Genomic DNA, 14,450 nt, shown 5'->3' with positions numbered 1-14,450 from the left:
GACCTGAGATACTGAATATAAATGTAAAGATAAAGCAAATAAGGTCCAATTCAGTCATCAGGGAATAATCCAGTTTTGGCAGTTTCCTTTCTTAATATCATTAAATTCTAAATACCTGAGACCATTTATCTGGATGATTTTCAGAAACCAGTCAGTAGATGCTAGAGTCTCCGCAGTTTCTTTAAGATGACTGAAAGAGTAACAATAATGTAACATTGACACAAGGTGTATATTAATATTCAGCATTCAGGTGTCCATGGCAACAGCAGCATTAAATATTCCTAATGATTATGGATACCCTGTGAAGCTCATTAGGGAAAATGGTGACTCTTTCCAAAATGGTAATGCATACCTTATGTCTGTGAGTAACACAACATGTGGACTCTCAGGTAGACAAAAGCACTTATGAAAGTAGAAGGCTTCTACTATATTGTATTCACACTTTTAATATTACAGATTCAATATATACAGAGCGTTACATGGGTCTTCCTGTAGCAAGTGATAATCTGAAAAACTATGAGGTAAGATAGTATTTAATTCCTTTTTTACATAGTTTAAATATACTTTCTCACTGGAGCACATGATATAAGAAATTATTAATACATTCCAATTTTTTCCAGAATAACTTCTTAAGTTACGTGTTAAATATTCAAGTTGTGTTACACTGTGCTTCTAGAAGTCCTAGTGTTACTACTTTCTGGATTTAGAATTAAGTTGTTACACTATTTTCCTGGGGTTGGAGGTATGTTGAATAGATCAGTTTGATCTGGATATTTTACAAACAGTAATCACAAGCTGTAAATCATGGTTTTATTTCAGATACCAAGAAACTGATTCAATTAAAAATGTGATATGCTATTGGGCAAACTATGCTGTGTCTTTAAACAAACTCACTCAACCAAAATGAAGTCACTGTGGTTCCTCTAAGGTTTTGAAATGTGCATTTTTTAGATTATTTGGATACCATGTTGTTAAATTTAGAGAGATCTATCTTTGTTTCATGCCACAAAAAATGTCATGGGCCTGCAGGAAATTAAAAATCCTGAGCCTCCTTTACCCAATTCAGTCAGATTAACTCAAATACTGTGTGTTTCTTTGTAAAATGACAAATAAAACACAGTGCATAAAAAATGAAGAGGAACGCTCTTGCAGTATTGCAGACCTGTAGCTTTCAAAAATCATGACTCAGGTCCCCAAAAAGCATGATTATTTTAAAAATAATTAGATTAAAATATATATATATATTCTTAATATGCTTTCTGGTTTTGGAGCCTGTAGATTGCACTTCATATTTTCACATTTTCCTCCATACTTATGAGAGTTAGAAACAGTTCTGTGTTGTTTTTTGTTTGTTTTTGGTTTTGATTTTTTTCCAAGACTTGCAGTAAATTTGCAAGAGAGCAACACTGCTCCTGTTCAGAATCTGAGGATTCAATCCAAACTGAAGTGGGGAAATCAAATTAAGGGAACTTGGACCCTACTCCGTCAACAAAGTTGTTATACTTCTGGTCTAACCAGATAACTGGAGATTCCCATAGCACAATGGAATACTCACTGAGCCAGCCTAGAAGCTGTAGCCCACCTCCCACAGCCCATGGTGTAGTGGATTTCTTGAAGGAAAAGAAACAGGACCATGTTGACCTGTAGACCAGCTGCCTGAATAACCCCTTGGAGCTGTAAGCAGCTGTGGGTAAAGCAGAGCAGCTCTGAGATGTCACTAAATTACACTAGGGATGGGACCAGCTACTAACAAGAATTAGGGGAGCATAAAACAGCCATTTTAAATGCTTCCAGGGACTTCCACCAGTGTAGTGGGATTCTCTGGTAGGAGTAGAGTCAGCATGACTTGTAGGAATGGAGGCGTGGCTGGGATGTTTCTGTGCCCTGGCTGCCAAAATGGTTTATATGAGCATTTGGCAGCCAGGCACAAATTAGGGCTTCCTGTAGGCACCAGGGACCAAACCAGCACCTAACAAGCCCCAGATTATGAGAGATGCACCTGTTCAGCCCTCATAACCTCATCTGAAGTTCAGCTGTTAATTTGGTTCCAAGAGTCTGTTTGCTGGGAGGAGCTGAGAAAGGAGTGTCAAAGAGTCCATTGTGAGAGGGGGAAATACACGGGGAAGAGTGTGTGTCTGGAGGAGACAGGGAATGGAGGGTTGGTAATTTTGGTGAGTTCAGCACACAATTAGTCTTAAACCACCCGTGGGTTACAAGCAAAGAACGGTAAATTGTGTTCATTGGGAGATGCAGTGAATGTTCTAGGAAATATTTAGATAGACTGAAATATCTGCTTTAAGAACCCGTCACATTTACATAGGCAATACAAGCTATCCTGTGGCAATGACCTGGCTCACTTGAAAGCTGCTGAAAGTGGTGATGATTGCTGGAAGAGTCCTTGAACAATATCTGACTTTTCATGGCTTCATTGTTACAGGGGACAGATCATGATCCATCATAGCCTCCTTGCCTGACCAGATCTGCTTTTTCCCAGCTGTTAGCTCTATCAACCTTCCTTTTGGCCTTCCCCCGCGCCCCAAGTATCCTCCTTTTAAGGCAGTGAGAACAGTAGCAGATCAGCTAGGTAATAATGTAAATATAAGTCACATTCTTGCTACAGAATGGAACATTAACATACTGGGTGCACAAAGTCATTCTCCAGCTTCACGGCACAGATGGCATCAGAGGACTGTTTGATCCTTTCATGCCAGGAGTTGAATTTTCTTGGCACAGCATCCATTGCTGGCAATGTCCACCTTGAAACTGCCAGTACCAAGAGCTAAAGGTTTTATATGTGTTACTCAGAAGACTAATTGGGGAGGATGGTGGCTAGATGGAGAAGGGGGTGATGATATAGATCATGTTGTCACACTAAACACCTTCCTCTAGAGGTAGAAAAGTTTGACTACAGGCTTTGCTCGTTGTGTGCTGCAAGAGTCAAAAGACGCTCTATTCCTTTGCCTGTTCAGTACCCCCAGTGATTCATTTTGGGAATTTGTTTGCTCCTGAGAACCTTGTTTCTTGGAACCTTGCTGACCCCAATCAGAAATTAGCCCCTTTCTTCAAGGCTCTGTAACAATGACCTTCCGTCTCATCAAGGAGAGCTGGTACAGCCTCTGTCTATCAAAACTGCCCTTACCTCAACCAGAAAGGTATCAGCAAGGCAATGTTCCTTCCCCCTCTAAATACTGAAGGCTCTACCACTTTAGTGCTGACAGCCACTGCTCACATGTGAATCAGCGACTAGACCCAGAAGCCGAGCCCTGGTCTTCTGTGTGACACTGTGATGCACTAATCAGAGTGCTAGGGCCCTCACGTTGTTGCCTTTCACGCACGTTGTCACAATATCAGTTCCATCCGTACATTTGGAATTAAATTTTTTGAGGTTCAGGTTCCTTTTTGATGTTGGGAAGAAAGTTTGAGAGATGATTTAAACTCACATCCTGCTAGCAAGCTAATTAGGTGGGATGGCTATTTTTAGGCTGGCCTTGAAGTATGAAAATAAGAGAGTTGGCAAAGGAAGGGGCGCAAGCATGGCTAGAACTGGTAGTAGTGTGTGGCAACAGTAGCAGGGCAGAGATACAGCACAGAGAAAGAAGGGAGACCAGTTTTGTTCCATTCCCCTCAGTGGAGGTTGTAGAATGGGGTTGCACCAATGTAAATGAGAATAAAATCTGGCCCAATTTGTCCTGTAGGCTAACTAGGGAGTCTTGTGTAATGGAGGAGGTTTGTAAAGGTGGCAGATCCCTGAAGTTAATGGAAGTTATAACACACCAGAGGTAGGGGCTAACACAAAGAGTGCAAGCCCTAGGCTGATGTGTAGGGGAGTCGGTCACCAGCCTATGGAGAGTCCTGGGGCTTAGTTGGAGAGATCATGACAGGGGCCTAGAGCTTACAAAAGGGACTGTTCAACTTGTGAAAGAGATTATTTTGCAGTTCACTCTGAATTTGATATGCTTTTGGCAAGTGTTTGAAACAGTCATAGATTTGGCAATCCTTCGCTAGCAGATTTGAAATGTTCAGTCCTTAAGAACTGCTGCATCATTAGGTTATGCAAAACAGGGTACAATTTTGTAAATATGCCATCTTGTACTGATTTGACATTTGTTCTATTAGCTGAGACTATGCCAAAGGGAGAGAGAGACCTTCAGATTTCAGCCAAACCTTAACTTGTTTGTTGAGCGCTGATAAAATGGTGACTGCTGTGTGATCTTTAGCGAAGCCAGTTATGCTCAGTGTGGCCCAGAGCTGAACACTTGCACTGACATGAGCTTTGAGAGCAGTGGTTTGTACAATGTAAGTCATGAAAGCAAGTAATCATGCTGATGTATTGGATTTATTTACCCTTAAATGTGTCCTGGGGTCTGATTAAAGTATCAGTTCTCTCTCTGAGGTGTAACTGTGGCCATCTGACCTGAGATTGCTCCTGACTTAGAAACCTCCAGTGTTAGAAGTAAGCAGGTCATATTCTCCTCCCTGTGTTTGGTTGGATGCATGTAAAAGCAGAATAGGACCACGACTGACCATAAATACCCAGGTTTAAGTGATAATCTGTTGGGAAAACAGTTGCCTTTGTGTATTTTGTGTTCTCCGAATTCTTGGGAAGTATTTACAAATGAACTTGTCTAATGTTAACACTCGGAGGAAAGAGGCAAAGAAAAGCTGGTCTCAGACTGACGAAGTTGGTCAAGTATAAGGCCTGAAAGTCACAGAGTAGAGGCAAAAGGAAATGACTGACCATGTCATGCATCTCTTCTCCTTCACCACAATGTTCTCTCTTCTCACCCCTTCATAAATAATAAAGGTTGATTTGCTGGCATGACTAAACAATCAGTTGTAGGTGCTGCTTCTCTGTGCATGTGGACAATGTTCCACCCACTGAATGCTGCTTAATTGGTTTTGCCACTGGACCATTACTTCCTATTTCTCATTCTCTCTGAATGCTGCTGTACTCATGTTTCTCCAGGCAGTTGCCTTGCCATGGCTTTAGACTTTCCAACTTTGATATTTTCTAGGTTGTTGGTTTTTTTTCATCACACCTCCACCGTACCAACTCTTGTTTCAGTAACCACTGTATTCAGCTTTTAGTATGTCACTGGTTTCCAGTCAGTTAATCTGTCCTTACTGAGCCATCCTCTTCGGTTACTCTGATTCTGATAGTGAAAGTTGAAGTGGCTTGTGGTTTTTTTCATTTAGTTTGCAATTTACAGCAGACCTAATCTTATTGAACTGTATAACATTAAGTTCAGTTTTTGCCGTTAGAGTAAAGTGTGAGTAAGTAATATTTACAACCACTTTAAGGGTACTTTATTAGAACAGTGTAAACAGGCATAAGTATAAATGCACTATGTATTATTGTTTCTTGGTAGCATGCTACATTTGATTTTTAGATCTAAAACCATGAGGATTCTATATCTAGACCTAATCTTTAGTAATATTACATTTGATCTATTATCTATGAAAGAGACAAACACAGATTCCCATTTACACTTGTCTTCCTTATACGAGATCTTTTATATATGTAATACAAAAAAGTTTATATAAGGGTTCAAGCAAGACTAGCAAAAGAGCAGTGTAACATCGTTAATGGATGAAAATTTGCATTTCACACACTTTAAAAAAATATATCCCAATATATATGTTGTATTTCTCACCAGGCCTACTTTATTGTGGTCTCAATGTGCATATCAGAACATTGTCCTGTACCCTTCCTTGTTCAAATAAATGATCTCTTCAGCCTGCATTTCCTCTTTTTCTTTCTGCAATTCTCAGGTTATAATTGCAAGTCCAGCAGTTATCATATTGCTGGTTAGCGTACTGTTGTCAGTGTTTTAAATTTGTCATGATTAATCTTTAGTCACTGCTTTTCTCACGTCAAGATTTTTCTACTTCCCAAGGTGTGACCTAGCTTCAGGTTATGCCTTTGGTTCAGTGTTATTTTCAACTTGTATTTCATATTCTCTCAATTTTTTAAACATCTATTACTCCCTCAGTAAGTTTAAATATCTAATCTTTTTGCTTAGAAATAAAAGGGTCTGGTTATATTGATATCATACATATATTGTAGTGTATGTTTTGTTGAGGAAAGTGCTTGTTCAGTCTCTCAGAAATAGCCAGTATATGCTACAGTAGGATGCAATGTTGTCATGGTAATACATTTTTAAATTGTTTGCTGAATCGCACTGGAAAGCCACGGCAAGTACAGGGCTGCAGGCCAATAACAGCATGTCAGCAATGCATTGCGTGGGGGCCTCTCTGATAACTCTGTCCCTCTGGAGTTGTAATGCAAGTTACTTTGCAGACACACTGCACCCATACATCCCAAACAGAGAAGCACATTGTGAATGTTCCCATATAAAGTACAACACTCTTGTGCACACTTGAACGTGATTTTGTTTATTTTTATCCAGAGGCCTCCTGGTTACGTGAACTGAAAGGAAAGTCATTTGGTGGCAAACTATTTCTTGAATAATAGCACCTTTTTTTTTTTTTTTTTTTAAATTTTCAGAGTTCAACAGTCATGGCTAAAGCTGAAAATTTCAAAGAAGTTGAGTATCTCCTGATTCACGGAACAGCAGATGGTGAGTTGCAACTAATTAGACATTTTAGTGTTACAGACAGGTTTGCAGTTTTACTACTGACAAAACAAAATCAGAAAGGGGCAAGGCTGTTACATTTACGTCAATAAAATAATCTAGCTTTCCACAACTAATTTGTCTTCTGGTAAGCAGTGCAGGAGAGGCTTGTGTCTTACTCCTGTTTGGGTGTTCTGTTCATTGTTCTGTTTTTCCCCACAATGGCGCAGAAGCCATTTCTGCTTTACCTTTTCCTTCTCTTTCTTATTCCCAGATAACGTTCACTTTCAGCAAGCAGCACAGATCTCCAAAGCTCTCGTTGATGCCCAGGTGGATTTCCAAGCAATGGTATGACTCGATGCTGATAAGGAATGTTGTCAGGGCTACAGTCTCCCTTCATATCTACCTGGCAGATCTGAGAAGAGAATGTAGCTCTTACTTTTATTATCTCAAAAAATATGCACGTATTATGGGGAGGCATACATAGCAATTGCCTTTTTGAGGTTGTGTTGAGATTTGTACCTAAACCAGGATGACCATCTCTGTTTCAGCTTCAGTGTCTGAATTAGGCACCAGATTTGGCAAAATAACTCCAGAGGACAAAGTAATTTCCTGTATAACTTTTTAGTAAATTATTTGTTAACTTTCACACAGGGAACAGGGGAAAATTTGCCTTTTTAAAATTTTATCCTATTTATCCTCATATTTCGTAGGGTTCCTTTAGCCACCTAAGCACAGTCCATCAAACTCCACAGTCACACACTGGTATTTAATTCTGCTCATTTCAGGTGTGGCCTACACACAAGATGTTATCAAAGTCCTTTTCCTTGGTGTATTTCAGCTAGGTTAACCAACAAACCTGTTCACAGACATCGGCTCCTTGCCTTTTCTGATGCTACGTGTGGCAGCTGCCTCCGATGGAGCTGTAAACTGTCAGCCTGAAAACTTGTGCTGCACCTTATCCTTTCTCCCTCTGACCTCACCCCTGGCAGGGGACCAGAAGGAGGGAGAACTGAAGCCTAAGCTGTCACAGACTTGCAGCTGTGCTACAGAAGCAGTTGCTCCTTCAGACAAACAAGAGTGGTAGCATAGCAGGGTGAACAGAGCTTTGATGGAAGAGTACAGCTCCGAAGGTTACCAGGAAAGGAAAAGGGATATTCTACGGGGCTGGGCTCTGTTGGGGGTTACACAAAGGATAATGTATATCAGCATTGATGGCAAGCCCTGTGATTAACTGTCAACAATGACACATATTTACTAAAAAGTCCACATAAATTCCCACATAAAATCCTGTTAGAGCAAAGTTAAGGCTGATAGACAGCATGTCCCACCACCACAAGCAAATAAAGCAAGGAAATAAGCAGCTAGGTCACTCAGCACCTCATCTACATTCCCTTCTCAGTGGCCTTCAACTACCTCCGCGCTCATTCCAAACAACCGCCTGGAACTCTGATTGAGTACATGTGTCCTGTTTCATATTAAGAATTCTACAGCATGTATTACGTTGTGCATAGTTCTGTATGTAGCCAGATATAATATTGTTTGTTTCTTTTCCCTAGTGGTATACGGACAAAGACCATAGCATTGGAGGAGAGGCACACAGCCATATTTACACCCATATGAGCCATTTCATAAAGCAATGTTTCTTGTTGCCCTAGTACCAACGCGGCATTTCATACCATACTGGGATTTCTTTATCAAGTTGTTAATAATGGCACTTTTCCAGTAGAGTCTTTCATCTAAACTTGCACTGAGCCAATATAACTATTTTTGAGAACATCTGAAAAAAATTTTTAAATCCTTAATGACCGTGTAGACATCATGTCAATTTTTATAACAACCTCTGTTGCCAAGCAACTATCGCATTTTTATTTAAATTTGTTTTAAATCAGGTTTTATCAGAACAAGAATGTTTACATGTCATTTGCCAAATTTCCTTTTTTAAAGTGTGGTGTTTCAATCAATACCTTTCTGTACTTACTACTTTCACTCTAAAATGGAAATGTACGTATATGGTCTACTTCTTGGTGATATTGATTGATAAATTACTCATATGTTCACAAACAGAGTTGCTAGCTGAATAGAGGCAGAAGATTGGGGGTCTGGAATAGAAAGGACGTGTGCCCTAGAACATTATAACTAGATTTGGCAGAATTTGATTTTTATCATTTATCTATTTAACCATTTTTCTATTTTTATCCATTTAAATTTTCATTTGTGCAAAATTATGGATTTTAAGCATACTTTTTGATGTTGTTTATGTCATTCACAGTTGCAGGAAATTATTAGGGAGCCTCAGACAATTATTTAATGACAAATGTTGAGATAAAGCTTTATAACCATTAAAACACAAATTGACATCACAACTCAAACTATAAAAAGTAAATATCCTTAAATCAAACCAAATTCTCAACCAGCATTTTTTGTACTTTATTTCAATAGAATAATATTTTTGTCAGTTTGTATGCATACAGGGAAATTGATGTTTAACAGGTTATAATTAGGCTTGGAAGTATTTGATTTGTCTTGGTAAAGAAAGTTCAGATGATTAAGAGAGATCTTTTTGAAATTTACTGAAATCTGAATATTTTTAGTGACAATCAGGATGAAATTTTCAACAAAAACTTCTACAAAATTATGGCTTATGTTTTTACCTGCTATACTAAAAACAGCTACAAGAGACTTATGTTAGTATTCCATTTCTTGCAGAAAATTCTATTTTTTCAATACAATCCATTTCATGCGATGACATGACAAGTCTGCCTTGTAGCACACTCTAAAAAAAAACCAAACTGTGATTATAGAAAAGCTTTCTGCAAAGCCCTTGAGTAATACCTATGAAAACAGTGGAGTTGAATTCCACAAGTGCCTAAAGGGCAACAGCGTTGTGGCGCTTAACTCACTCCTTAATCAGACAGACGGGTATGGACTTTGATGGGAATTTGCTTGAGTACAACCTGAGCAAGGATCTTTGGCCCATTGTTTCTTATGTAATCTTTGTGAGGTAGGGATTGTATTACCTCCAGTGCCATATACAACACTGGGCATGTTGCCAGTGCTTAAGATATAGGTAATCAGTGAAAAATTAAAATGCAACCTGAGTATCTAACGATCATTGGGAGCAAGGACTGGATGATGTCTTTGTATAGAAATGTGCTACAGTGTTTGAGTTTTCCACAACCTACTTGTAAATTTCTCTCAGATTTATCATCAGGCTCCACTTAACAGTCTCCCCACTGGGAAAATCAGGAATAATATGAGCCTTTTAGAATTAAAAATAAAGTGACCATATAGCCCTATGGCTTTTAGCAGAGTGCTCTGTACTCATGTATGGAAAGAGCTAAACCGTTTATCTTAAAAGCAGAACAGCAAAATTAGTAATAGAATAAAGGCATAGTTGTGGTACCAAAGACTTTTTTCTGAACAATACCTGTAGTCTTTTTATCTAGTAGAAAACTTGACTAAGAACTCCAACAACAAATACGTTTTTGTAATGAAGGAAACTTAGGCCTTGGCTTCACTACTGGGGTAAGTCAACCGAAGTTACGCTATTCCCATCTTAGGTCGACTTACCCTGTGCTGCGTCAATGGGAGACACTCTCCTGTCAACTTCCCTTATTCTTCTCGGAGAGCTGGAGTACCCGGGTCGCCTGGAGAGCGCTCTGCCGTCAATTTAGCAGGTCTTCACTAGACCCACTGAATAGACCCCTGCTGCATCAATTGCAGCAGCATCGATCTCCCTGTAGTGAAGACCAGCCCTAAGTCCAGTCCAGTGCAGTATTTCCACCTTTTTTATAATTGTGTTTAGTCCTTGGTAGTATCATGTAACAAAGCATGATATGACTATATTACATTTAGCACATTGGTTTCTAACATATTCCTGTCACATAGTTATTACATGTGCATAACGGGTTAGTAGGGTTAGGTGTGAATCTAGAAGTAGACAGATAAAATCCGGGGAGGGAGAGGGAACAAAGTCAAAGTAGCTTTAGCATTCCATCTCCATGAGGAGACAGGCATGATTCTAGTGGAAATAAGGCTGCAGTTTTCATAAACATGTACCTTGAAAATTGTACAAACACCTCAGCCTTGCCTCATTTACTCAAACAAAACCCAACACCTGCTGTGAATGAGTGATCACCTGCATTACAGTGGTGTTTTAGGTGCAATTTATTAATATTTCTAACATACTTTATCCCTATAGCACCTTCTACTTAAAAAGTTCTCAAAGTATTCTGTTTCCTCTAAGCGGGAATAACAGCCAGCTCACTGATGCCAGAATGAACGAATGAACAAAAGATCCTATTCACTCAAGGGAGAAGAAACATTACCTAGAATAGGATCACAACAAGCTATAGAAGTGACAAGTAAATCAAGGAACTTTTCTTCCCTGACGGATGCCATAGGTTCACATAATAGCTACATTCTTAGACGTGAGAAGAACCGTGAAAAAATGTCAACCAGGATAAAATAATCTCTCATGTAGAAACCAGGTTTTTTTATGGGCCACAGGACTACACAAAACAAATATGAGCGCTTCATAAAGGATAGCACAGAATTTCTTCATTAGTGCTCACAGGGAAATCTGCTTCAGGAAACTTGTCCATGGTGGTTTACACATAAGCAATACATGCTGTCCTCCAGCTAACAATGATGCTAGAGTCTGACAGGCAAAGTCCTCTGGATTCTAGACATGTCATTCTGTTTTATTTTATCTATGAGGCGGAACAATGTATCTCAAAGTATTATGCTGAGTAATTTAAGACACTTACGTGATAAGTAACTAAGAGGACATAGTTGAAAACTGATTTTAAGCATGAAGCTGTAATATTACTGGGGTATGAATGATACCACATTTATAGCAGTGCTGCATGGTTGGATGCCAGGCAAACATTCAGGAAGAATACAATGGCCTGTTTCTGATCCCTCATACACCCACATTCCTCCCCAACTCCATCTAATTACACCAGAGTAAGACAGAGCAGAATGGGAGACCCCCCAGGCTAGAATCACAAGGTGGATTTAGGCACCAGTGTCCACCAGTTAGGCATAAGCAATATGTCCCACCTGAGGTGCTGGAGAAACTTCCTTGATTCAAGTAGCAGTGAAGTTGTCACCACATAATTTAGGCAGCATGAAATGCCGTGTGGTACAAACAATAAATCGCCCAGCATTTCACCTCTCCCTGCTGCAATGGATTCCAACATGTCACAGATTCACTGCAGTTGTAGGCCAGGCACTACTGCCTAAGCCAGCTCTGGTGATGTTATATAAGGGATCAATTTAATCCAGTGAGCAGAGGAAAACACACACATCTGCAATCCAGTTATAAATCAGATTTTATCTGCACTCTCTGTACAATGGGCCAGTGCCAGCTGAGACTGGAACACTGCAAAAGCAGTGTTGGTTATAACTATGGCCAGTGACTACAATACAAATACATGGGGGGTAGGGAGTGTACATAACTGCAATCTGTACAGACTGAGTTCTACATCCTCAAGCGCCAGTTTATTACAAACTTCATGAAAGGCTGAGAGAGCAGCCTCGCTGGGCCTGCAACTTGCCCTCCTTTGCCTGTAGGCAGGACAGGGGGTGGGGGAAAGGCTGAGCCTCGACTCAGTACCCTCTTGGACCTGCCAGAACAGGTGAGTCAGTGCACCGGGGGAAATAACTTGTGTAAGGTATATGGCTGGTGTACATAAGCTCCGCCACAGCAAGGAGAGGAATCAGAAGCTGTCTTGGGACTAAATCATGGTCTGCACCTGGGGCAATGCAACTATGTGCCACCTCTGTTCAGTGGTTGTGGCAAAGCCACAATTTAACATTTAGTTAAACTCATCCAATCACAGAACAGAAACCATGTGACTTGTGATCAATCACAATTAGCTAATACAGATTGTATATTGAATACCTACATAGGGCACTGCCTAGACACAGAGATCCACCTGCACAGAGCAGCTTGCAGGATTGGGACATACAGTTGTCAATTAAATTACTTACTCCAAATTGTTCACCGAGCTGTGAGCTCCACCCACATAACTTCCTTAGTGTACAAGTGAAACATTTCAAAATGTCTACCTGATGGAGCATTTCAGATGTTTAAAACAAGAAACACACATCACGCTGCATAAATGCCCCACAGACTAGATCATTGTGTCTTGCAATATAAAAATGAAAATCTGTTAGGATAAATATTTATTTCCACATAACATTTCTTAGTCGTGAAAAACACAATATTCTATTCACATGTACACATTACTTAAACTTTTGTAATAAATTACATCAAAGAAATTCAGTAATTTTGACCAGGAATATGAAATTAGAAGTAAATACATAACACTACATTTGCATTATATTTGATGTGATTTCAAAATGTTAAGATTAACATTGGAATAGCATTAAAATTCACAAGAATAGAGTGACTGTAAAAAAAATACTCAGATACTGAACGGAAATACAGAATGCCACTGAATACACTGATTTTTTAGTATTCTAAGAGTTGGTTATGTGAAACTTCCTATTCACTTTGATCATCGGTAACAGAAAGTCAGCAACATATCAAAACACCAGCAGGCTGCTTCCAGGGATGAACCAGTATTGTATTTCTATACTAAGCTTAAAACAATTGGAATGTTACAATGTATCATCAGGTACACAAAAACAAAGCATTCTAACCTTGATGTGTCTGCATTTTCCCTAAATTTATAAATACAAACCATTCTTTCTTAAATGTAAATCCTTCTTTGCACCCATTAAATATAATTTCCTTAAAAATGACCTTAAAGGGCTTTGATAATACTAAGTAGAGTTTAGAACAGTGATCCTACTTATTTGCAACAGAATGCACTGGCTAGATTAGTCAAAACAGCTTTAGAAGCAGTGCTTTTCATGTGTTGGACACTGGGTGTGAAAAGTCACTCCTTTTAGCTCTGTGGAGCGATTATTAGCGTATTGGAAGAGCTAGGAAGCCTTAAAGCCCTATAAATTGATCATTGTAATGATTACAAGACTGAAGCCACTAACACAATGATAAGAGTTAGCCTTCTTTAGTTTTTTAATTTGTTAAAAAATAACAAATCGTGACATTTCCACATAATGCTCTAAAACTTTTGTTATTGTTCAAATGCTTTAATGCCTGATCTTACAGTCCTTATTTCTGTAAAATTTAGCTTGGTTAAAGACTGAAGGATCATGCCGTAGTAAAATCAGTTTGTATGTAGTAGAACAACTTCTTTGTAATGGTTTTAAGTACGGCTGTCAAACAATTTTAAAAAAATCACAATCACAAGATAAAATAAAAGTCATGATTAATCGTAGTTTTAATCACACTGTTAAATAATAATAGAATGCCAATTTAAATTTTTTATGAATATTTTTTGGATTTTTCCTACATTTTCAAATATATTTAGTTCAGTTACAACACAGAATATAAAGTGCAGAGTGCTTACTTTATATTATTATTTTATTACAAATATTTGCCCTGTAAAAAAGAAACAAAAGAAATAGTATTTTTCAGTTCAACTCATATAAGTACCGTAGTGCAATCTCTTTATCATGAAAATGCAACTTACAAATGTGAAATTTTTTTTTGGCTTGGAAATTGACGCATGAAAGAGCATTATGAATGTTTTGTATATCTGGCACGTAAATACCTTGCAACAGCGGCTACAACAGTGCCATGTGAACACCTGTTCTCACTTTCAGATGACATTTTATTGTACAAATGTAAATTTGTGTGTCTTAGTGACTGGCTGAACAAGAAGTAGGACTGACTGGACTTGTATGAGGTGAACTGAAAAATACTATTTCTTTTATCTTTTTAACAGTGCAAATATTTGTAATAAAAATAATATAAAGTGAGCACTGTGCACTTTG

At 38.8% G+C, this 14,450-nt stretch overlaps 1 protein-coding gene across 2 annotated transcripts in view; it reads left to right on the top strand.

Moving 5' to 3' along the window:
- DPP4 (dipeptidyl peptidase 4) overlaps positions 1–9,688 on the top strand; it is a 74,563-nt gene extending 64,875 nt beyond the window's left edge. For both annotated transcript variants that reach the window (XM_073305626.2, XM_073305625.2), the window contains 4 exons: positions 457–521; positions 6,509–6,581; positions 6,850–6,923; positions 8,135–9,688. In XM_073305626.2, coding sequence (XP_073161727.1) covers positions 457–521; positions 6,509–6,581; positions 6,850–6,923; positions 8,135–8,233 — 311 coding nt within the window. In that variant the 3' untranslated portion in view covers positions 8,234–9,688. The remainder of the gene's footprint in view (positions 1–456; positions 522–6,508; positions 6,582–6,849; positions 6,924–8,134) is intronic.
- Positions 9,689–14,450: the final 4,762 nt, after the last annotated feature.

This window comes from Lepidochelys kempii, chromosome 11 (assembly GCF_965140285.1).
Source record: "Lepidochelys kempii isolate rLepKem1 chromosome 11, rLepKem1.hap1, whole genome shotgun sequence".
Taxonomy (NCBI): Eukaryota; Metazoa; Chordata; order Testudines; family Cheloniidae; genus Lepidochelys; species Lepidochelys kempii.
The sequence above is the reverse complement of the archived record's forward strand: the minus strand, read 5'-3'. Positions and strand labels throughout refer to the sequence as shown.